The following is a 26939-nucleotide window of genomic DNA, read 5'->3' as shown; positions in this document are numbered from 1 at the left end:
ACAAACATTACGTCCGCTACAAACTATTTACCCGTCGGCTACAAAATACAAAACACCGACAACAATCATTCCGTCGGCTACAGAAACACCACCGGGACCTTCCAGTTGGCTGACACCATCCCCCCCAAAAAGAAAAGTCATCTCTGGACGACAATTACAAATATCTGAAACAAATTAACAAACAAAATACATTAACAGAGTGACTACAAGAAAAAATCTGCTTTAGTCACATCACTTCCACATTCATCCCGTTACATCTGTAGCCTTTGCTAACACAATACTGTCTCCTCAAGCTGACCTTGATAGCCACCCGTGCTGCTTTCTCTGCTTCCACCACTGGGTCCACTGAGCTAAGTGTCACTACACTGCCTCCAACTGGATGATTAGCTCCTCCCGAGCTCTCTATGCATCCACCAAGACAGCCTCCCGGCCAACACCTACTCCAAGTGCCTCTGGTACACAACACTCTATGCCTGCAGCAGCTCCAGGTCTTCATCAACTGGTCAGACTCCCACAATTGATATCTGCCATTTTCTGTCGATTCTACATTCTTTCTGGCAGCCACTAATGCTTCCCCTTCCCTTTGGCATCATCTGTAACTCATTCTGAACAATTTGATTCTGTCGTCGTTTTTTTTTTTTTTTTAAGCAACCCCTCCTGCTTCTGTTTGTCTGTTGTTGTTCCGACTCTCTACAAGTTCCTCCTTACATCGCTTTTGTTTTCCTCAACCATGTTCTGTGCGAAACACCGACAATACCTCTGGCTTAATCTTTCTTTTTCTCCCACGAAAGAACCTCCTGTGGACCTCTGGACAGGTGCCCGCGGAACACCTCCAGACAAGTGCCCGCGGGACACCTCCCCCAGACCTCCAGATAGGTGCTCGCAGGACACCTCCCGTCGACCTTCGGACAGGTGCCCGTAGAAAACCTCCCCCAGACCTCCGGACAGATGCTCGCAGGACACCTCCCGTTGACCTCCGGACAGGTGCCGGAACACCTCCTGTCGACCTCCGGACAGGTGCCCCCGGAACACCTCCCGTCGACCTCCGAACAGGTGCCTGCGGAACACCTCTCGCGGACCTCCGGATAGGTGCCTGTGGAACACCTCCCGCGGACCTCCAGACAGGTGCCCGCAAGACACCTCCCATCGACCTCTAGACAGGTGCCCGCGGGACACCTCCCATCGACCTCCGAACAGGTGCTCATGGAACCTCCTGCGGACCTCCAGACAAGTGCCCGCGAGACACCTCCTGTTGACATCCGGACAAGTTCCCGTGGGACACCTCTCGTCGACCTCCGGACAGGTGCCCGTGGAACACCTCCTACAGACCTCCGAACAGGTGCCCGTGGAACACCTCCCGCGGACCTCCAGACAGGTGCCCGCGGGACACCTCCCGTCGACCTCCGGACAGGTGCCCGTAGAACACCTCCCGCGGACCTCCAGACAGGTGCCCGCGGGACACCTCCCGTTGACATCCGGACAGGTTCCCGCGGGACACCTCCCGTTGACCTCCGGACAGGTGCCCATGGAACACTTCCCGCGGACCTCCGGACAGGTGCCCGCGAGACACCTCCCGTTGACCTCCATATAGGTTTTTTTTTCACTTTTTTTTTTTTTTCAAATTATTTTTTTTTCCAAATTTTTTTTTTTTTTCAAAATTTTTTTTTTTTTTTTTTTTTTTCTTTCTTTTTTCTTTTTTTTTTCAAAATTTTTTTTGTTTTTTGTTTTTGACAAAAATAAAATAAAATAGAAAGACAGCACCTCAAATTTGCCTCCAGGTGTCGCCATTCTTCAACGACGAGGGAGTCAGCTGGCCATTCTGTGACAATGACAGAGTCTTCCTGGCACCATATATTTTGAATTTGGATCCGTTGACTACCGGAAGTACCTTCTGCCCGTCCAAAGTTGATAATCTGATCGCTCCATTGTCGTTGACCTTCCGAATCTGATATGGTCCAACCCATCTGGCCTTAAACTTTTCCACTTTGATTTCATTCCGACCATTGTACGCCTTACATCTATTCTGTGCCACCTCCATTGCCCACTGAGCCTGCGGTCGTCGCGCAACTGGATTATTTCCTTGCTGTCGGTGCCCTTCCACTAATTTTATGCTGCAGTGTAACCTTTTCTTTTCGCGCGGTCCATTCACCATGTATCGGATAGTGGGATCTTTCGTTTTTCTGTGTTCAGACTGTATGTTCTTCCCCTCAGCTTCAACCATGGTAGCGTTTCCTTCTTCCACTTCCCTACATTCCTTCGGACATTCATTTTCCTATGTTTTGTCACGTTCATCGACCGTTAACATATTGCAACTCGGAAACAGTTCGTAGTCTTCTATCTGCCAGTGGAACAGGCCATTCACTGAGTCCAGGTTGTTGTCATTCGATCCTCCGTCAAGTCTCAATACTCCTTCGTCTGGTTCCATTCTCCTCTTTCCTTCGTCGTCACTTTCGCCGTCACTTTCTGAATCTGACGATGATGCCTCCTCACCGACTATGTGTATGCCGGTCAATTGTGAATCTTTTGCCTCCGCACTCCATTGATAGGGTATTTCGTTTCCAATCATGTTTTACTTTTGCTTGCACCAACCAATCCTGTCCCAGAATCGCATCATATCCTTTTCTTTTCAATGGAATGACCACAAAATCCAATAAAAATGGTTGCATACCAATGGTTACCAGTTGCGCCCTCAAGATTCCCAACGGTTTGATTTCGTGTTGGTCTGCCATGAGCAACTGGAATGTAGGTGGCCACAGCGTCGGCTTTCCCAACTTCTTCCAGGTATCCTCCGATAAGACATTCACGCCGAACCCTCCGTCAACAATTGTCTCTGTCAAAACATTTCCCAAAATCTCCATCTCAATGACCACCGGATGCTGTCCGGAGGTGAGTGCGAGCAACATCGGATCTGTTGTCATCACTTCCCTACTGTCCCTTCCTGTGTCCTCCGTTGCTTTCGGAAACGGTGTATGATTCAAAATGGTTGTCCGTAATTGGGGCATTGTGAGGAGGTCACTTATCTTGACCGGTATCTCCATTTGTAAGATCTGTCGTACAATGTTTTTTTCTGTGAAATTCTTTGCCAAGGTGCCGGTGATGTCCTTCAACTGAGATGTCCCTGTCGACGATGCCTTTCCAATTTCTGCCTGCATTTTCCCCAATTTTCTTTTTTCCTCCGCTTGCCTCCGTGTAATTGCCAAAACCTCCTCTACATCTATGCCGATAGTGATCAAGTTTACTCCAGACTTTGGACACTTGGAATCTTCGTGATCGCCGGGTCTGCACCATCTGCATAATAATTTCGGTGTGTTTGTCGTTGTACAATCCTGCGCAAAATGACCCCACAAATTACACGCTCGTCATTGAACGATCGGTCGTCCGTTTGCATCATACTGAGTTCGACTTCGGCTCCCATTATTATTCTTATTGTTTGCATTGTTGTTATTTTTCCCTCTGTTATTATTCCTACACCCTCCGGATGTGGCACCTACGCTATTCATATTTCCGCTACTGCCCGACGGGGAAGCCTCCTGTGTGAAAAACACCTGCAGAGATCCTCTTGTCTTCATGTTAAAGGGGCACTCTTTTGTCAAATGGCCCATGATCTGACAAATGTCACAGAATTGGTTCTTTGGACACGATCCTTTAGTATGATCGTCGGTCTTACACTCCGTGCACCATAGCTCACTGCCTTTTGGCTTCTTCTGCATGTTTTTAAACTCCATCATGCGAACCATCCTTCTGTAGGGCACGAACCTTCTTGCTGCTACCTTCGTTGTCGCTACTATCATCTCCGTCCGGCTCGTCGTCATCTGAATCAGAGGAGCTAGTTTTCTTCTTCTTTGTCTTCTGCTCACTTTCAAGGTCCAATGCTCCGTTATACGCGTCCACATATGATGACGGTGGCACAATTTTCATTTTCCTCCGCAACTTTGAGCATAGGCGATCCACAAACCATCTTTTCTGCAATCCGTCCGTCGGTTTGCTTTCCATTTTGTTTATTAAGTCTTTTAATCTCCTGGCGTAGACGCGGACAGTTTCGTGCTTCCCCTGTTTGGTATTGAAAATCTCTGCTACGATTTCATTATCATCCTGCAAGAGTTTAAATTTCGCCAAGAACTCCTTTTTAATGTTATCCCAACTATTTAGCTTTTGTGAATCCGTATCCGAAAACCAATCAATCGCCACACCCCGTAGGGTTGCTGGAAATTGTCTCATCCATTCGTCTTCATCAGTTATGCCATTTTCCCTCCAGATCGTTTCACATGTTTTGCAATGTTGAATGGGATCGGCCGTACCATCGCCATTGAACTTTGGCAGTTTCTCTTTTGGTCCCGCCATCACAATTGATTTCTGTAAACAGGCGTTGCTCGGTCCTGCAACACTGGCGCTCTTCACTCCCACACCGACAATCTGCACTCCCACACCAGCGGTTTGCACTCCCACACCGGCGGTCTGCACTCCCACACCGACAATCTGTACTCCCACACCGGCGGACTGGTCTCCCACACCGGCGGTTTGCACTCCCACACAGGCGGATTGGTCTCTCACACTGGCGGTCTACACTCCCACACCGGCAGACTACTCTCCCACACCAAAGGTGTCAACAGCTGCGAACCTTGGTGAAGAAGAAGGATCTTCTGAAGTTGTTTCCCGTGGAAGTCTATCTCGGACGAAGAGGTCACTCCACGCTCGTGCTCCCTCGACACTGCGAGCCGTGCGAGTTGATGCTCTTCCGTCTGAATTTTCTTCCCTCGGCGAACACAATTTCAAGAACTCATCCCGTGCTTCTTCCACCAATTCCACCCGCTGCCAAGTCTCCTCCAACAATTCTTCTGCGCTTCGGTTTCCGTCGGCAATCTTCTGAAATCTCCGTCGGCGTTCGGCTTGCTGTGCTAGAATTAAATTCTCTTGCGCAGTACGGGTTCCATCTTTTTCCTTGACCTTATTCCGATCTTTGTTAAGCTGATTTGGCATTAATCTTCATTCCTCCCACCTTCCAGATTCATAAGGCAACGGCGCCAAATGTTTACCGTACAAGTAAAGAAATCAACGCATACAGACAATGGAACAGAATAGCAGAATTATATTCGCATATGCCAGAACATACATTAGGCTTCATAATATTCGCAATAGTAGTTGATTGATGCTTTACAATGATCCCAGACGAGATATAAATACTATCCGCCGAACCTTCCCAAAAGAGTCCGTCGGCCACAAACATTATGTCTGCTACAAACTATTTACCCGTCGGCTACAAAATACAAAACACCGACGACAATAATTCTGTCGGCCACAAAAACACCGCCGGGACCATCCAATTGGCTGACATAGAGATCGTGTGTCTAGTTAAGATGAAAAGGCACAATGAGACATCTCATGAACGAACATGCCAGCACTTTGTGGAGACATGTCTGCTCATGGAATGTGCCTCTTCCATGTATACTTAATGCATTCTGATCCACAAAAGGAGACATTGAAATCAATAAATGCTCTACTCTTGTAGATAGAATACCATTAAGAGAAAATTCAGACTTGTGAATTCATGATCAGTATTTCTCAATATTGATTTGGCATCACCTTCATATTTATCAAGTTCAATATTCTGATTATAATCTGCAAGAGAGTACAGTGATTGTAAGAATAATATTCTAAAAATAGAAAAGACAGCGGTAATACAAATCTGCAAGAAAATAAATCATATTTAACAGGGTATCAGAGCCTTGTTAAGAAAGATCCTATTAGATTTGAGATTACAGATTATCTAAAATATCAATTTGCTCTTAAATTTCACATTCCATTCTTCATAATGACAAGTGGAATCAGACTTTGGTACATGAAGTTTCTCTTAGCAACAAAATTTTCTACTTAAGAAAGTACAACACCCTTTCATAGAAATTCAGAAATCAGAAGGATTAGTGGCACTTGCAGAATTGGCAGACTATTGCTTCGACAAAGTTCCCAGCAAACTCTATGTTAACCTATGCTGAGTCCTTCCTGAAGAGGCAACAATAGCTTTGACATAATAATACTCAAATATTAAAGGTGGGCCTTGGTATGACTTTATTCAAAAGTCAAAGGTGAATTTAGCATTGGAAATGTCAGGGTTGTGTGTCCAGCTGATTGTAGCATCCATTGCAAACATCTGAGATGGATTGAAAAGGAATTTTTTAAATATAAAACTCCATCCATTTTAGTAGCCATATCTACTGAGTTCCAATTAACAAATAACTTATTAGAGTGGAAAAGCAAAATAAGCTGGTTGAACATATTAGATAAGTCATTGGAGCGTTGACAGAAGTTTGTGGCTTTGAAAATAAGAAGGCATCATCCTTGAGGAGTTTGTAGGCAGAAAGAAACCAAGTCATGACAATCTTAGAAGATGTGTGGGAATACAGTTTGGACTGGGAATATTCAATATTAAGGCATAAATTTGTTATTGTGCTATGTGATTGTAGACTGTGTCGCATTTTTCCACAACTGACTGTCTACACTTATAAGGGCATGGCATTGAAAGAGCTGGGTATAACGGGAAAAGATTGACATGGAAGTGAGACCATTAAAATCGCACATCCATTTATTTTGGCATGTCAACTCCATTAAATGGCATGAGTATGTTATTTTGGTGTGGGTCTCTCTAATAATCATATGTTCAAAACAGGGCAAGTATTCTTGTGGGCAGTGTGAACGTTGTAGCAAGTTTGGCCACTTTCCAGGGCAATGACTGATAGTTTTACGCACTTGAATTTTTGGGTAGATATTGAACTTCAAGATGCTTTTAAAGTAAAATATAAGAAGAAGCAATTGAATTTGGAACCAAAACTGTGACAGGGAGTTTTGATTCAAGCTATGGTCTAATGTGACAAATTCTCTGCTAGTGAAGTATCTTGGAGTATCAAATTGATGATGATGTGTGACTTTTGTAGTTGTTATTGTATATGTTATGCATGGTGTTGATATTGGCAATACATCATTTACCCAGGAGATAGATCCATGCTTGGTGAATAAAATTTTCATCGTCATTATCAGAGAGACCATAGTGTTAAGAATGTGTATAGGCCAACTTGGATGACAAGCAGATACAATGGATATTGACATTGCTGATTGGTAAATGCAAACTAAACTAAAAACCCCTAATTGAACTACTTGAGGCAGCCAGCATAGAGAATAATGACAATAGTGGTCAGGTATAGAATTTCAGGCCTAGCAAGGTTGTGATGGGAATTGATTTCTCCACCGTTTGAAGCGTCATGGAATATGTGATGTCACGTCTCAATCCAAAAGGAGAGAGAAAGAATCCTCTGGGACATAGAGATCCTTCACAATTTAAATGTTTCAGAATGTCTACTAGTACAAAGGGGGCATTGATAATCTTAAAAGGTAATGCTCTAGCTACTTGCCTGTAGAAAAGCCAAGAGTGGTTGTCAATTATCTTTCACAAGGCTTTGCCTTATATGTTATCTGCAGACGATATTTATCTGACTGTTGGATATATACAGCGTATTGATTTTGCTATGAAAATCTTAAAAGGTCACGAAGGTCGAAACATTCTTCTTCCAAGGTCAGGATTTCCATATTGTGACTCAATAATGCCATACGAAAGAAATGAAGTCCGTAGTGTTGTAATGTCCCCATTTTTGCCAGCATTGGAGTTTGCGAGATTATCCTATTATCGTGATCCTCATAGGCTAATTATTGTGGATAGAGGGTCTTCTGAGGCATTGGCTTTAGTGGTCAAATTATTATTAAATCATTAAATGGCTTATTATAAAGTTATAATTTCACTTAAGTTGAGGGTTGAATCATCATTGGAAGCAGCCCCAAGTATCAAATGTTTGTGTTGGAGAAGCTTTGTAAATTAAGTTACATTTTGGAAGCAAAAGGCCATCTAGAGATTATAAATATGAGCTTATTACAAAGGAGAAAGCATCTGATTATTTGAATATCTATTTGCCTTTGTTGTCTTGGTGACAATTCTGAGTTGTGGTGTTGTGCCCTTGTTGAAGTATAAGGGTTAGATTTGGAGAATTGAGAAAAGTTAGTTCTTCCAATTCACAGTTGAGGTATTGTGAATTGACTTGTAATTCAATTTGGGATTTTGGTTGTGTCTTCTTACTATGCATTCTATAACTGGAAGGCATTGTTGTGTGGGAGACTTAGTTGCATTTTAATTTGCAAATATGGGAATTATCATGAGTATTTTTCCTTGTCTTAACTATTGCAGGGAGAAACCAATTGTGGAGATTCATTTGCATACTGGAGGGTCTGATTAGAATATTAAGAGTTTCCTTTACTGCAATAAATTCACTACCTGCGATCTTGTCTAGGGTTTGTCTAATTAATTAGGAGGGTTGTCATTACTCACACTAGTAGCGATTTGCTATATGCAAGCTCAGGGCTGCAAATGTAAGAGGCCACGGTTCATACTGGATGGGCAAACCACATTGCAAGGCTGCATCTATTTCAGGCCTGTGTTCATTGTGGAAGCCTGTGCTTTACTACTGGTAGCTTGCGATTTGTTTCTAGAGGGCTGCCGGCAGCAGATTAAGTCAGTGAACAGGGGTTTGGACGTAGCAAAATTTGATGTTTACATAGCTATTGCACCTTTAATGATTTCATTTAGCATTTAGTTTCAGTATTAATGTTTGAATATGTTTCCAATTGCAAAAAATCATATATGCCAAACATCTGATTTGTGAGGAAAAATTGGTGAGAATTGGGGAAATTTGGAATTGGTTAGTTATAGCCAGGTGAGGTTTATTACAGTGGTACCAAACTCGGTTTCTTGCCAACCTGCAGGAATTGGGCTCAATTATCAGATTGATTCAGTGACATGGATGGTGATAGGAGATTCATTTCGAGTGATATGTAGAGGGCGTACTTCTCCACCTAGGGATTGAGAATCTGAGATACAGGATATTGTGAAACAGTTGGATGTGCAAGTGAATGAGTTGAAACAAAACCACAAGCGGATGTCCAATCTAATTTCACAACTAGGTTTTGAGCAAAGTGTGATATTGCTTCTTCAAAGTAAGAAATGTGATGATATTGTGGTGGCGACAGATGTGCGAGACATTTCTTATGAGACACTGCATGAGTTGCTCACAGTAGATGTGAAGTGTGGTGAGAATTCATGTCAAGTTGAGTCAAATGATGCAGTTGTTAGCATGAGTTCCCACGATTGTGCATTTTATGGCAATGCAATGATAGTGGAAGTAGGAGCATGCAATGATACAATCATGTCAGTAGCTACTTCTGTGATAGTTGAGTCATCTATGGAGGAGTTAAGTAATATGCATGTGGTTCTTGATGTGCATTCTAATGATAGTAAACATGTCATTGATGATGAGGTGAGTGATGTCGAGGAAGAGTCGTATTATAGTTCAGATCAGCACAGTGGTAAGTTCACTTTGTGGACAATCCTAAGTTCGACATGGATGTAGCATTGTCTTATGACAATCCATTGTTTGAGGTTGAAATTGATCACTCACCTAAGTGGAGTTGGACTTAGTTCTCCCCATTTACAAATTCGGTTCAGTTCTCTGCTGCGGCAGTTGGTGATGTTCCCGTGTCTACAAATTTTGACGTGGCTACACCTATTATTGATAGAGATGGCATGAGTGCATATGGTTCTCATGTAGCTATGTCTTTCAAGGATTATTGGTGATTATCAAGATTCCAGTCCAATATATATTATATGGGTGCTATAGGGAAGAAGACTATGTTAAGATCTCCTATGGAGTTAGCTTCTGGTGATACCTTGACTTTTACATCATGAACAAAGGTACTGGGTGCTATATTGCAAGTAATGTTGATGATCTTGATGGTGTTGGCATGAAATTGATTCTGTGTTGGTAGGGATGCCATGTACTTCTTCATTTGGGATTCAAGTGAAAGTTGGAGCTCACTATGTTGCTAGATCGCTTGAGGAAAAGCAATCTTGGGGATGGAGGACTGTAATGTCCCCATTTTTGCTAGCATTGGAGTGTAATGTCCCCATTTTTCTGAGCATTGAGTTTTAGGGATTAGCCTATTATTGTGATCCTCGTAGGCTAATTATTGTGGATAGAGGGTCTTCTGAGGCTGTGGCTTGGCTTCGGAGGGTCTTATCTTCTCCAAAGATATTTAATTTAACCCAGTGTAACCCGGGTGCGCGCACCGGTTCAAGAACCTGAAAGCACCCAGTGCGTGTACGCACCCAAGTACCCCTGCCGGCAAAAATTCCGCCGCCACTCCTCGGCCACACCGGTCGAGCACCCAGGTGGGACGTGGTGCTCGGGTGCATGGCAAGTGCTCGAGTGTGAGAATGCACACAAGGTGCGGTGAACTAGATGGCAAAAAAAGTTTTTTTGCATTTTTTTAAAATTTGTTTTTTAGGCATGCTAACCCTAATTGGGTGTGGGTCCCATGTGGTCTATTTGAAAGTTTAATAAGACCAATAGACCTCATTTTCATTTCATTGTTTCAGAGCAGCATGGAGCTAAGTAAGCAAAAGAGTTTGGAGAAGTTTGTGAGAGCTTAGTGGGTGATTTTGCAAGGGATTGCAAGATCAAAAGGAGCAAGAGGACCAAGAAGATTTGATTTGGCCAGTGTCTCCTCAAGTTCAAGGTAGGTTTTTTTTATTTTACAACTTTTTTTGGTTTTAAAATTAATTTTTAATTTTTAAATTTAGTATTTAGTTTTACTTTCAAATTTCAACTTAAATTTTTGAATGTTTCATTCTTGAATCTTGTTGATAGTAGATAGTTGATAGTTCTATGACTTTTATTATCTATATTAATTTTTTCATTGTTCTTAAAATAAAAATATGGCAATATGGCATATGCTGAAACGTATATAGTATTTAGTATTTAGCTTCCTTTTTTAATATTTTTAAATAGTAAATGCTAAAATTAAATAGTAAAGTTTTAACTTTTAAAGTTTTTAAGTTTTAAGTAGGCTGAAACTAGTTTGTATAACTTATTTTTGGGCTGAAATGCATCACGATTATTTTTATAATTTTATTTTTTGTGAAATGCAGTTTTATAAATGGCATCTAAATTTGACCAAAATGCAGAAGACATAGAATTAATGAGGCAAGTGCATCTGATTATGAGCCTGAGCCCAAAGGCAGTGATCATGGGGCTGATGTAGATGGTCAATTTGAGGAAGAGCCTCCTTATGTTGCACCAAGGGTGCCTTATATTGATTGCCATTCAGAGATTTTGACAAAGTATGCTAGGGGTCCTTATGATCCAAAGTCCCCTTTAAAACAGTTTACTATGAAAATTACACGCCCTACACCTTTAGGTGGTGGCACACATAAATGGAAGTGTAATAGTTTGGCAACATTACAAGAGTTAATGCACACCTTTTTTGGAGTGGCGCCATGGAGTGAACCCATGCATATTCTTGTCAAATCCTAAGAATGTGAAATACAGAATTGAAGTGAACAAACTATGGGGCATTCCTAATGATAGTGATGTTCCAGTGCCTAGATCTTTGTCTACTAGGCAATAGGTACAGAATATACATCAATTACAGGGGCAACGAGATATATCTACTCGTATCTTGCATTAGAGAGCAAGGACTATGTCACCTACACCATCATTTTCCTCACCTACACACAGTTCAACAAGGGATAGCAATAGGGGGAAACGAAAAGCAACTACAAGTCATAGTAGTAGTAGTTGTGTTGCTCATTCATTTAACATGCACGCAAGGGACCGGTTAGATGATGTTGGTGATTTCTTCTTTTCCAATGGCATCTCTACACATGTGGCTCGATCTCCCTATTTTGTGAGGATGATGTCCATGGCAGTGAACGTGGGAGAGCCATCATATGTGCCACCAAGTGACCACAAGTTGAGGACCACATTGTTGGATAGAGCCTATGACAAGGTTGGGATCTTGATGGAGAAGATGAAAGCATGTTGGATGGATTCAGGCTGCAGCATTATCATGGATGGGTGGACAAACATTAGTCATTGTCCACTCATCAACATTATGGTTACATGCACCGAGGGCCCATACTTTTTGAACACAGTTGATTGTTCAAGGCATCGTAAAGATGCTGATTTACAGTTCATGTGCTTAGGGAAGCCATTGAGGAGGTTGGACCACAAAATGTGGTCCAAGTTGTGACAGATGCAGCACATGTGTGCAAAGCTACAAGGAGGCTCATTGAGGCAGCCCATAGGCATATTTGGTGGACTCCATGTTGTGTGCATGCCATGAACAATACACTCAAAGACATGGGGAAAATAGAGTGGATTAGAAAGGCAGTTAATGATGGGAGAGAGGTGCAGATGTTTATCTACAATCACCATATATCACATGCACTTTTCATTATAGTTATATGCAATAAGGGTCCATATTTTTTGAAGGAAATTGATTGTTCAAGGTATCGTAAAGATGCTGATTTTCAATTTCATGTGCTTAGGGAAGCCATTGAGGAGGTTGGGCCACAAAATGTGGTCTAAGTTGTGACAGATGCAGCACGTGTACAGAGCTGCAGGGAGGCTTGTTGAGAGCCTATAAGCATATTTGGTAGACTCCATGTTAATGCACTCGAAGACATGGGGAAAATAGAGTGGATTAGAAAGGTGATTAATGATGGGAGAGAGGTACAAATGTTTATCTGCAATCACCATACATCACATGCACTTTTCAGGAGCTTCGCAAAGCAGCAATTCCTAAAACCAATTGAGACCACGTACACATCATATTATATTCTCTTGGAGAGAGTGATTGAGTTGCAAGAGCCACTGCAACTCATGGTTATGACACAAGAATGGAATCAATGGCTTGAGTCCAGAACAGAGCAGGGGAAGAGGGTAAAGGAGACAGTGAAGAGTGATTAGTTTTGGAGTGATGCAAAATACATAGTCTCCATCATTACTCCAGTGTTTTAGGTGATCAGATATGGAGATGCAAATTCACCTAGTCTTGGAGAGGTTTATAAGTGCATTGATTCCATGCTTGGGCAAATGAGGGTTGTTGTGTGTGAGAGAGACCCCACTCTAGCATTCTATACAGAGCACATTGAGCCTATCATTCACCGCGAGTGGGAGAAGTTGAACACTCCTTTGTACATGGCTTGGCTTCCTATGCATTGAACCCCAAGTGGTGCATACCTAGGCCTAGTAGAGTCACACCACTTCGAGATGATGAGGTGAAGAATGGGTTCTTTCGATGCATTTACATGATGTATGATATTGAGACTACTAGTGAGATTCACACCAAGTGGTCTGAATTTGCTAGTCTTTCAAGTAATCCTTAAATCTTGATTTAGTGTTGTAGACTCTTTATAATTATAAGTTCTTTTAATAATTAATTGTTACTTTACTTATAAGTTATAACTTTATTTAAGTTATTTTAATATTATGTTGTAAACTTGTAACTTGTAGGATACTCGGATATTGCAAAGGTGGATCTCAAAACCATGGCACAAAAGAATCCCATTTTGTGGTGGAAATGTCATAGGTCATGGAAGTCAAAGATCACCTCACTGGCCATTCGACTGTTTTCTCAGGTTTGTAATACTAATTACTAATTCCAGCAAGTTTTACTTTACTGATTTTAATTTATGATTCATTGATTCAATAATCATTGATTTACCATTTATCATTTGTTACAAAATGTATGAACATTTGTTTGTAACTTGTAAGTTGTAACTTTCAACTTTGTTATCTCAAGTGTCTCACTCCTCAGTTGTAGAGAGGAATTGGTCCACCTATAGCTTCATTCACTCTGTTAAGAGGAACAGACTTACCTCAAAGTGAGCGGAGCAGTTGGTTGTTGTACATGGTTACTTGCGGCTCAAAGATCGCAAGACACGGGAGCACAAGGAGAGCCCTGCAACATGATGGGATGTGGAGCCAAAGGATCCAGCTCAGATTGATGAGGATGATGATATAGCAAAAGTCAATGTAGGGCTAGTTGGTGTTCCTTTAGAGGATCAAGATCTTACCCACGAGGAGTCTAGTCGTTCTAGTGATGAGGACTTGGGTATAGAGGATGATTAGAGAGCACTTGAGATGATTCCATTCTCATTATTTGAAAGATCCCTGATAGATCTCTTCTGCTAATCTGCTGTAATTTTATATTTTTAATTCTGTTTTCCTGTTTATTTATGTTTTCTTGCAGAACTAGACAAAAGTGCAGAAAGGTTTGTTTGTTTTTTATGGTTTTATAACATAGAAAGGAATAGGGAACAACAACCATGAAACAACACTGAAATAAATAAGTATCCAGTAAAAATCAGAATTATTGCAAACCGTACCAGACAGATTTGTCTGAATTATAGAGCCAAGCAATAAATCCAATGCATTTCCCAAAGCTCACATACAAATTTGATGTCAAACTAGAAGGTGAAGATTGTTCTTGAATCCAGCATACATTTGGAGGTGAATACAAGCAATACTCTATACACCACGTGGTGTATCTGCTGCAAATGGCATCCCACAGGCTGCAATGAACCACGTCCCAACTGGAAAGATGATATGCCACGCTGAAACCCCAATGAGAATTGATGCCTCTGTCCTTAATCACCATGCATAATGCCTAAGAGATTCAGTGCCAAAGATTGCTGAGGGCTACGTCCCAGCCAATCACTAACCTGGGGTTTGCGTCTCAAACTAGAAATTGCCCATTCAGAGCAAATTCATAAACAAGTTGTCAAATATGCAAAAAACCATCTTAGAATGAAGCTTCTATCTCCTTATAACCCCTCTCAATTGCAAATCGAATCCTAAGTGTCTCCAAGTGGCATTGGGTAGTGAAAGTGTTATAATTTCTTATTTTAAAGTGGTCATGTTACTAGAAAATGACCTTTTTCCTCATAGACAGAAATCTATTCACTGAATTGCCCTGAGACCAAAGAGAAAGATTTAGAGAATTTCGAGACCTTTCCAACAAGCTATCACACCATAAGATGCACATCCAAATGAGGCCAAAAACCCCTTATTACTCCAAAATGGCTAATAACTTAGTTAATTATTAAACGCTAACTTAGGAAATATTAAAAATATAACCCAAATAGCCACAAAATGCCCAACTGACATCACAAACCATAAAATCATCCTGTCACCTGTCTATGACTGAAGTCGGAAATCAAGGATTCACTGGCAGTCTCATACCTAAAATCTAGGGATGCTCCTAAAATTTAGGAAACAAGCCCTATCCCTCTGAAACTAAACTCAGAGAGTAATCTCATGGAGACCCAACCTTGGGCAAGATCATACCTCCTAAAAAGTAGGAACTACCTCCTAAAAACAAGAAACGTCTCCCAACTGATCAATAACTACCAGAACATCAAATCCCCAACACTGAATAACCATATTGGGTCTCTATCCAACCCTGTCAGCCTACAAGACCCCATAATAAGTTGACTCACATGTCTCTGCTAGACTGAGCTAAAAGAGGGGACATGACATTATTAAGATTTTGGAATTTTGTTGATTGTACTCACTTTGATATGGCTATGATACATTATTATTATTTCACTTTTTCATGCTATTCGGCTCATTGTCATCATGAGCATCTTTATGATATATGATATTCATAGAATCATATTTGACAATGAATTTTGAATCTTGCAACTTGAACCAAGTTAATTTGTTAAATGGTCATTGGTAATGGTTATGAAGTTTCAAGTTTCAAGTTTGAACTTATGGTTTGTGAATCGCATTTCAATTTTCTCTATTCAATTATATTTGGTATGTTATATAATTATTAATATATTGAAGTATCATTCATTAATTAGCATTTTCAATCATATATATTATATATATACTATGCAACCCCCTCTCCCCACTCCCCCCCTTCGCTCCCCCGCCGCCGCACCCCCGTCGTCCCCCTGCCGTCCCCAAATTGAAACCCTTTTTTTCGCGCACCCGGAACTCGTCCTGACGTCCCCTTACACCACTGCACCCCCATGCCGAGGTAACACTGATTTAACCACTTATATTAGAGTCAATGCTAGATTAGATCATCAGACATTGATCAATTAAATTAAATCATTAGACTCCATTAAATGACAAATATCAAACCAACAATTGATCCTGTTAACTTTTTGGATAATAACCATGCAACCCTTTGACCATCCATAAGGTGTCATGTCCCCTTTCTAGCGACATAACTTCTACCGGGGATTTGCCTATCATTGACTCTCGTAGGCAAATGATTTTGGAGAGAGAGTCATTCTGTTGCCAGATGATTACATTCTTGCTCTTGGAAAGTTATAATCCAGTAAGTGGGGCCTACTTGTTCTAATGTCGAATTGAGATTGTAGTTTTAACTTTATAAAGTTATTTATTTAATTTTATAAAGTTAATTAATAATAAAATATATTATAATAAGTTGTTCTGGAAGCTTCCAGCGACTTCTCAAAAAGTAAATAAATAGAGGGCAGGGGGCACCCATTTGAGACAAGCGATTTTGTGGATTCTACTACTTATCATATTGGAGCAATTTGTGGTCTTCGGTCTGCAAATTTCCGATAGGTCTTTGGGAACGAAAACTCCCTTGGATCTGCATAACTAAGGAAGTGAGATATCTTCTGAAGGGTTGCTCATTGGAGATGGTATTCAGCCATTTCATGATGGATGAATTAGAGAATCGATTTTTAAGGGTCTGAAACTAGCAAGGAAAGTGAGGATTATTCCTCTTCTGAAGCAGCGATCTTCATAAACAACAATTATGGAGCTTTCTACCAGCATCAACGAACACATTGTGAACCATCTCATCACGGGTGAAGAGTCTTGAGGATTATTTAATAAAAATCGCGAGTTTTCGCACCAAGATTGGAAGCAGGGACAGCTTAAAATTGTCTCATTTATTGGAGTCGGGACTGAAGGTTTCGCATTATAACGGGAGCGGTTTGGAAGTTCGCCCACCACAGAGATTCCCGAAATGATTGTTACAGACGGCAAGTGAGTTCGCGACCTCCATTGAAGACTGGAAATAACTTAATGACAGATCTATATTTCGTGCAGTGCAATTTCGCATATACAGACCAAGCGGATTCCGTCGGGTCAGGAGTGTGAAGGAAATTATAGCGTCAATGTTAAAGGACACCGGCAGTCGAATGAAATCATCAAGACGACTGTTCCATAGACCCGGCTGTAGAGAACAGTACTGATCGGCATTCAGTTATCACATATAGCAGCAGACAATGGAGGCGATAATCCCAGGTTTTAGATGTTACTTGGTTGTTATTTATTTCAATAAAATTATTATACTGTGACAGATCTGTTCCAAATAATTTTTTCCCTGCATACTATCATTGTCCAATCACGTTTATTACAGCCACTTATTGGGTTAATTGTTGAAGTATTACATTTATTTCACTTACTGAGTGTATGCCAAGAATTTGACAAATTTCCACAGTTTGGTATCGTTATATTAAGGTCTTTAATAGTGAGGGTCATTTCATAAGGCTTAACATAAATAGTGGTATGGACCCAAACGCCTCAGTAAATTACTAAAAACAGTAAGTGTATATAAATGGGACATGCAAGACTTGTAGAAGGCAAAACATGAGTAATACAATCCTATAAGATGGAGATTACTAAAATATACCACCCAGAGGGTTAGTTGAATAACATTGAAATAGCCTCAGAAAGCCTCCTGATCATCACGTTAGCCTATGAGGATCATTGATAATAAGCTAACCTTTTAAAATAACTAGTAATTAGGAAGGCACAAAAATGGGGACATTACAATTGAGGAATGAGAATAGATGATGTGTGGGTACACAAATTTAGTGAGGCATGACCCTTGGAAGCAATAGACTACTACGTATGCATTTAATAAATCATTGATAGCTACTCAAAGTGAAAGAAGAGGCAGCACCATTAATATATTTTTTTAAAAGGTGAAAAGTAATGCTTATAAAAGTTAATCTCAAAAAACAGCATTTTTTGTGTGTTTTAAGTTTTAACCATATTTTTCAGGCACAGCATGAGTCTAGGGCGTCATGCTAGAATCATCAAAATTGCTCAAGTCTTGTCTAGGTTCACCACAACTCATCCAAGACAAAACTCATTATCACATTTTTGTGCCCTATCATGACCAAAAACCACACCAAACAAGAATCCAAACCCGATACAGACTGGACCCAGATTCAAGGTAACAATCGGCAGATCCAGTGACATAGGAAAAAGCTAATGGTAATTGGGTTCAATTCTAATATCCTTGATAGACCTTTTGGTCTTTTGTCAAAGCAATTTTAAAATCTTGTGTGTTATTAAGGCCAAACGGTTACTAGGCTATTTCAATTTTTTCGTTTTGGGGGGTTTTCTTTAAAAGGATTCAAATATGTGGCTAAAATTTTTGCAGGTAATTCTTTGGCAAGCATGCTGGACGAAACCTGGCTTTACGTGTATTCAGAGCAGCCAAAAATATAAGGAATGCTTATCAACTCATCAATATTGAACAGGCAATGCAGATGTTCAATTTGCACCATTGTTTCTTTCTTGTATATTTGACATTCCCTTTGATGCAAAACAAAAAAGTCTGCAATACATATATCTGCACATTGCTTGCAACCTCCAACATTTCCATCACTTGGGATCATCACCACATGTAAATATTTGTCACCAAAAAATAATTTCCAACAAATTGCACACCCAAAAAATTCCACAAATATTCCTCAATCAGCTGCCAAATACTGTCATCACTGCTGCCGCCACTCTTCAACATCGCTTGCAATAGTTAACACCTGTAGATATTTGTCACCAAAAACAATTGCCAACAAATTGAACACCCAAAATATTCCTCTATTAGTTGCCAAATACTGCAAAATTTCACGTGTCATCAACACCATCTCCAAGTTAGCAAACAACAGTATACATAATTACCATATCAACAACATTACCCCTATAATTGCATCAACATCCCTACAATGAAGTCAACATCCATATAGCACAGTTATTGCCATGTTATAATAACACCATCAACTGCCTTAGTTGCTCGTTGCATGAAAGGATTCACATTTTCTTTCACACATACTGTAAGGGGACATTTCTCATTTGGACCCCAACTAAAGTTAATTTTTGATATCTTCAAGGATTTTGTTCATACTGACACAACAGTGAAATTCATTTTTAATAATTAGGACTTTTGTTCAGAGAATTTCCAATTTCCATTCTTGCATGCACAAACTCTTTTTCTTGACATTTTTTAAAACTGTGTAATTTTCTATGTGCTTTGAATTGTTATCAGATTAAGAAAGATGATTCAGAACTAATCATAAGTGTGCTTACAAAGTCGGGTCCTAAATATTTAGTCTTTATCTCAATCTTCTATTCTATCAAGGATGATTGGGGTACTTATTTTCCTAAGCCTACCATTGATGAGTATGCAAAGAGGCTCAATAAGGAACATGATAAGCTGCATCAAACTGATGCCATGAATTCTAAGTTTTTCACATGACATGCATTGGTTGCGAAACAATCACCTAAGATACAGGAGGCAGCAGGTTGTTCAAAGAAGAAACAAAAGACCTTCCTACCACTCGAAAGGTGAATAAAACAAAACAAAAAAGGGGGCCTCAAACTAGGATATTATATGGGAAAGCACGATGAGGTCAAGTGCATGAAAAAACAGATAGATTTATTAACTAATGTAAAGCAGGTAGGGGATGTAGTGCTCATTATTATATTAAAAGATGGCTGTCTGGCTCTATTATTTAAAATTTCAAGGTTCCAAGAGAAGAATAAACTAATCCTTCTTGCTTACTTAGAATTCACTTCGTTGTACCCGATAGCCCCTTAAAATAGTAAGGCAATTTAATGGCCTTTAGGATAGTGGGGACCCACAATATTAACTAAAATTTCCAGGCTAGGTAGGGATTATAGTTAGGTGGGGACTACGGTTCTCCTGCCCACTCCGATGATTTTCTAGGGAGAGAATTGTATGAGTCTTCCACCCTTTCCTATGATTACCTACTGGGGGGAGATGGTTCATGAGCAATATTACATCCTTGATTGATAGGGTGATCACCACACTGCCATAGGGAACTACCATTTGGACGGGTTGGGAGGCAAGACATAGATTGGGTGGGTGGGTAGCCTAATTAGAATACTATTTTAAGTGCCTATGGCCCCTAGCAAATAGTAAGAGGTAGGCTAGCCGCTAAAATTGAACTCATGTAGCCTTTTCATTATTCTAAACATTGTAAAAGGAAAGGGAATCTGCAAATAACCATTGCCTCTAACTCTTCCACAAATACTTGGATACATGACTATACTTATTTGGAACACATGATGCCAAATACTTGTTTTCTTCCTTAAAACCATATTCTATGTCATGAATGATAAGTAATGATTCTACAGCAGATGTTTGTAGAAATAGATCTATTGATATGGGAGATGAAAATCAATGAAGATAAACAGAAATAATAAAGAGCCAAAACTGAAACAATAACCACCAGAATTACCCTATGAAAAAACCCTTCTAGAATGAAGGGAAAAACCCAGCCAGACAACAAAACATCATTATATTGATCATAAAAGTTCAAGTACATAGGTTTCGACTTGATTGATTTACAATATACCAAGCAATCATATAAATAGATTGCATAAGACTCTTCACCTATCACACAAAGGTCTCTTTGAGTCCCAACAATAAGACCCTTCATATTTCCACATATTCAACACTTCATATTTCCATACGCATAACTCTTTGCATGACGTATGACACATGTCATTTTATATAAAATAATAACTTAAATATGATCAAAAATATTTCTTTCAGCTAAAGATGACCGTAACGGTCATAACAAACAAATTTCTCTCTAATAAAACCAGAGATAAAAATCTTTGTCACAGCTACAATCTTCAACACTCCCTCTGAGCAAGAGAGAGATCTTTACTCAAGCATGCACACATACCTACAATCAAAGATGATAAATTCACATATATTATCTCAGCATAACATAATGCACCATGGTTACTTCATAAGCACATAGAATGTAGTCACACTTATGACTTTCACTATGCCTACTTGCAAAGGGTAGAACAAAGAAATTTATTTCAAAACTTCTCCCAGAGAAGAATGCATATCCACCATGCCTATTTGCAGAGGGTGATTCACCATACCTACTTGCAGAGGGTGGAACAAGGGCTTCCCCCTCAGACTCCCCCCAAAGAAGAATGCATATCCACCATACCTACTCATAGAGGGTGATTCACCATACCTACTTGCAAAGGGTGGAACATGGGCTTTCACTGCAAGCTTCTCCCAGAGAAGAATGCATTAATAATTGAGATATTCTCTTAGCATAGACTTCCTCTTAACAGGGACAACTTTAATAATGGTGTCTCCCTCTCAATAGGGACCAGTAGGGACAACTTTAATCATCACAATAAAATGGTTGACTATTGCATAAACTCGCAAAGGGTTGACATCTTCCTCTATCACACAATCTCCCTCTGAAGCTGAATAATCTCTTTTCAACATGATCTACCTGCCAGTCTAATCACAAGCTCTTGCACAAGTTCAAGTTAGTATACACATGATGTAATCATGATTGACATGACTGAATATTAAAACCTCTTATGGATGTTCTTAGAACTGATCATCACCATCTTGTAATAATAAGATTCTCTCACAGAGCATACCAAAGCCCCTTATTATGATAAGCCAACCTATATTTCAATAAATCTTTACATGCACATGAAATATAAAGATTCAAATATACAAGATATTTGAATAAGTGCAGTTCATCTACTGAGATCAGAATACACAAAAAAAAGTCAAGAAGATTGAAGTAAAAATATATTACCTTCCCATAATGTCAACACTCACCTTCCCATCAGCCTAGAGATAACATAGGAGGATGCAAAAATTACTCTAGAATAGTAAACTATCATGCGTGCAAAAATAAACTTCCATGAAGTTTCAACAAAGATGATGCTAGATCATCATTGCCATGAAATCCACAAAGGTAGGAATATACATATGAACACATAACCTTGTTACTGCTAAACCTTCAAAGCTTCATAATCACAAATTAATCAAAGTTATACAAATGCAAATAGAGTATTGTCATAAAATAGAATTATGATCAAAACAGAATACTTATCTCCTTGTCTAGATTGCTCAGTTGTCTCCTCAAAAGAGAGAACTCAACACCAAGAAGCACTGACAGCAGATAATTCACAGTCAGCAGATCCTGAAGCTAGGCAGTAGTGAACTGTCAAATCCCTCCACTACTGACTCTTGTCCTTCACAGGCAATCCCTAAAGCTGAGATATTATTTACGATCCTTGGAACTTCTGTGACAAGACTCTCCTGCGAAATTTTCGAGCTCCTCCAAGATCTGAGAAGTTCTAAAGTTATCAACTCCCTCCACATATCCCAACCATCCTCCACGGAAGAAGACATTACTAAATCACAACCATGCACGAGGAGTGAAAGGGAGTGCTACAAACTATCGACCTTGAAGACGGTAAAATTCCACAATATGAGCAGTTTGAAGATAATACTCAAACGAAGAAAACACTCTCGAGCACCATGAAGGAATGAATATCTTCTCCAATGCCGAATATACATCATAGAAATGAGAGAGCAAGTATCGCTTATTATTCACGATGCCAAAGATGAATAATCCTTTTTGATAGACGAACAACCCCTTCTTGAAAACATAATGGAAGCTTAAGGATATGCGAACATGAAAAGAGAAGTCAGCAGTTACAAAATGAACCGCTACATACACATCGATGGTGATATGGCAACAAAGTGACATTCAAAAAGAATTATTTCCAACAACTCCCATCCACGTGTGATACCAAGGATAGGATGTAAAATAATCAATACCAAAGCTACCAATACTTGAAAGAATTCACAATAACATGCAGCGTCCGCAGCAAAGACTTCAAGGAATGTGTATGAACTGCTTCTTAAGGCATTATTTAATGTTTGTGATTGCAGAAACTTCCTTTATTTTAACAGCATTGAGTCAAAGCAAATATGATGGAAGGTCAAGCAATGGCTTTCCATCAATGATCACACTCAAAACTGCTGCTATAGACACCTGTGCTCCAATCTCCAATGGGCATAAGGCAGAAAAACTCTCTCTATTTGATTTGGCCATTCACGAAGTATGACGCACCCATCAAAGCTCCCTCTCTCGACTACAAGAGTGTTTTCTTTAAGAATACAACACTAGATGTTCAACCTTTATTATGTGGATGGATATGAAATATAGACAATTCATCTTCAACAATATACAACGTGATTTCCAAAAAAAACTCTGATGCAAACCCAACGGTAGATGACGTTTGATTTCACATCGACCGCTCTAATTCTCCAAATTCAATTTTTGCTATACTGTCAAAACTGATGGGAGATATTTAGAATTCCCTTATTGCTGTAATCCAAAACCAAGCTCTCATACCATGTTAAGTTTTGAGCCCAAAAATCAATGAAGATAAACAGCAATAAGAAAGAGCCAAAACTGAAACAATAACCACGATAATTACCCTGGGCAAACCCTTCTAGAATGAAGGGAAAAACTCAGCCACACAACAAAACATCATTATATTGATCATAAAAGTTCAAGTACATAGGTTTCCACTTGATTGATTTACAATATACCAAGCAATCATAAAAATAGATTGCATAAGACTCTTCACCTATCACACAAAGGTCTCTCTGAGTCCCAAAAATAAGACCCTTCATATTTCCACAGATTCAACACTTTGCATGATGTATGACACATGTCCTTTTACATAAAATAATAACTTTAATATGATTGCAAATCTCTCTTTCAGCTGAAGATGACCATAACAGTCATACCAAACAAATTTCTCTCGAATAAAACCAAAGATAAAGATCTCTGTCGCAGCTACAATCTTCAACAGTTCTTTTGTTCCTTCTTTAACTACGAATATTATTTCAATCTATCATATTACGCACACAGGTTGAGGCGAGAGGGAACAATTCATAGACATTCTAGATAAAGCAACTTTTCATGAACTAAAAATTAATTAATTGAGCACCCGTTGAAAAGGTGAATTAATAGTCTAGTTTGTAATTCTTTCTCAATCTTTGTCCACAATTTGCCTTGCACTCTTCTCCTTACTCAAACTGATAACATGAATAAAATTTGACATGAGTCGTTTGCCCATCTCAACTATCACTACCTTTAGCAGTTAATTAATTAGGATATGATCACGGGTCTTCCTACAACCCACTTTTTCAATGGATTTTGCGAGGGATACTCATAGGAAATGCCAGGGTAAAACAACATAAAAGACAAAGGAAATAGAACCAAAATTATGTTGGATTTTAACCGGGATAGTGGAATAACGATTTATTTCTGGTAGTAGTTTACATGTATAGCAAAATCGTGCAGTCAGTATATGTAATACAAGAAAATAAAAGACGAACCAAAATAATTCAGAACTCTGACAGAAAAACCTGAAGAATGTAGTAATTAACTGTAATTTACACTTTACTTCACAAAGTATACACAAGTAACTACTAATCCGAGTGGATTAGTTCTGACCGCAATACCAGATTAATGATTTTATACACTAGTAACAATTTAGCCGAGTGGATTAATTCTGACCGCAATACCAGATTAATGATTCTCTTTAATATAAAATTTGCACTTTATTTGCAAAAGAAACTAACAGGGTACCATCACCGGAGAAACTGAATACAGACAAAAAGAAACAAAATAATATAAAAATTTGTCTCCAGTTGGTACCATAATCAGGAAGAATAGCATAAAAGACCAAAGAACCAAATAAAATAAAATTCTGACCGCAATACCAGAGAAACACTTTACATTAATAGTCATTTACGTGTTATGATCACAAAACATCAAATAAAGACCAAAGAACCAAATTAAATAAAATTCTAACCGCAACACCAGAGAAACGCTTTACGTTAACAATGATTTACATGTTATAATCAGAAAAATCACATAAAAGACCAATGAACCAAAATAAATATAATTCTGACCGCAAGACCAGAGAAAAATGACTTACGTTAACAGTAATTTACATGTTCTTTAGCAAAACTACTTATCAAAATAAACTATTAAAAAGAAAGCCAGACAAACGAAGCAAAATTCTATCAAAGACAGTAGAACCAGAGTAATGCTTCACTGTACAACTAATTTGCATTGTACAAACGGTAAATCAGAAGCAACTAATCTGAGTGTGATCACAGAAGCTAGATAAAAGACGATTGAATCAAGATAATGGAAAATTCTGACCCTTTTCTGCGCAAGCCTCTGTAATTTTGGTATTTCCTCCCTTAATCTCGCTTTGGTCCTTCGTATTTCCGCATTCACAGCTACAACCGTTGCCCTGTTCTTCTCGTTTGCTGCATCGTTTGCTTTCTGAAACCCCGCATAAACCAAGTAAAGGACTGAGTAAAATAGCTGGCTAAATTACAAACTAAAAAGTAAAACTCATCTAATGACGAACTTGAAGAGCCGTGTTGACATCGCTGTCAACGACAGAGTAAAGCCTGGAGAAGGCATCGCCTCCAGAAATTTGCTGCTCCCTGTGTTTTTCTACGTCATATTTGTCGTATTTTTGGCAAATTGCGTCCACGCGAGTTAAGATGTCTATGACGCTCATCTTCACCTGGATTCGAACCCTGTACCTCGACTGAACTGCCGTTGCTGAAATTCTGGTGGGCAAGGAGTGAAGGCCGTACTGAGAGGAGACGGTAGGGTGTTTCCGTCATCTGACGGTAAAATTGGTGTGGTTTGGGGTGTTACCTCGTACAGTCCGAACGGCTGCAGAGAATATCGCTTCCGCATTTTAAATTATACTCCTGATTCGGCTATTTTGTTTTCTGCCGCGTAAGCTGGAGGAGGAATTTATTATTATTTAAACGATTTTTTAACCCTGTCGATAACGGTCACGTCGCCGACTTATGCTTTTTGAGAGAAAAGAAATTGAAAGTCGTAAGAAACTAAACTTGCCACGAGGATTTAAAAAACAAAAATAAGCAGATTAATTTAGGATAAATTTGCTTTCAACTATTGAAAATTTTTAATTTATATTTTTTTAACATAATTTTTAGTTTCGTGCTAATATGACATTAACACTGATCCATCAAATAAAGAATTTAAAAGATTATATCAAACTTCAAATGTTTATATCTTTTTCTAATTTTTTTATATTTTATAAATCACATTTTTCATGTATTCATTATTTGATACTATTTTTGGTGGGGGAGAAAATGAATTTTCTTCAAAAAAAAATACAAATATTTTCTAACAATTTCATTATGTATCAATGAATGCATTAATTACAACTTTGTGTTTTTGACAAATTGATAAGATTTTTTTTTTACAATCATTTTATCTTCCACCTTTCACAACATGTCTAATCAATATTAATTATCACAATCTATTTTTCTTACCAAGTTCAAATATAATATTTTTAATTCTTATTTTAAATATATTTATTATTAGTTTTACATTGATGTTTATTTTTTACTACTTGATATTGTTCCTAAAACTTTATGTAATGCATAAGTTCAAATTATACTTCACTATATATATATGTATATATATATATGTCTTTTTAATATAATTTTAATATGTTATATCTTTGTATTTGAATTTCTATTTTTTTAAACTTTGATTTTTAAACAATATTATTAGTCCTTGCCTTACTAATGTTCCTGTTAGACCCCCAATTCCGTCGGTATTAATTTTTGCAACAAAAATGAATGTCGTATTAATAGGTTTGTAAGGTTTTATTTTAAAAAATAAATATGATACACAAATTTAGATTTTCCGATTGGTTGTTGAGTAATCTTCTAGGGCTTATGCCTATTTTTCATCAACGAAAAAAATAGAAAATTCAAAGGCAGTGCTCTTATACTAATAAAATATATTTTCCCAATGAAAGTTCTAGAGTCGTCGTATACTATGGAATTATACATTGACAGATTGCTAGACAACCCAAGTTTGAAGCGCT

At 38.9% G+C, this 26939-nt stretch overlaps 1 protein-coding gene across 5 annotated transcripts in view; it reads right to left on the bottom strand.

Moving 5' to 3' along the window:
- The window catches only part of LOC149550575 (syntaxin-71-like), a 124087-nt gene extending 98275 nt beyond the window's left edge, over positions 1–25812 (bottom strand). For all 5 annotated transcript variants that reach the window (XM_089793557.1, XM_089793558.1, XM_089793556.1 and 2 more), the window contains exons 1-2: positions 25428–25812; positions 25214–25339 (exon numbers count right to left, since the gene is read on the bottom strand). In XM_089793557.1, coding sequence (XP_089649683.1) covers positions 25214–25339; positions 25428–25583 — 282 coding nt within the window. In that variant the 5' untranslated portion in view covers positions 25584–25812. The remainder of the gene's footprint in view (positions 1–25213; positions 25340–25427) is intronic.
- Positions 25813–26939: the final 1127 nt, after the last annotated feature.

Source organism: Cupressus sempervirens, chromosome 7 (assembly GCF_028749045.1).
Source record: "Cupressus sempervirens isolate cs-2001-9-10 chromosome 7, ASM2874904v1, whole genome shotgun sequence".
NCBI classification, from domain to species: domain Eukaryota; kingdom Viridiplantae; phylum Streptophyta; class Pinopsida; order Cupressales; family Cupressaceae; genus Cupressus; species Cupressus sempervirens.
Note: the sequence above shows the minus strand (reverse complement) of the source record. Positions and strands in the feature narration are given on the sequence as shown.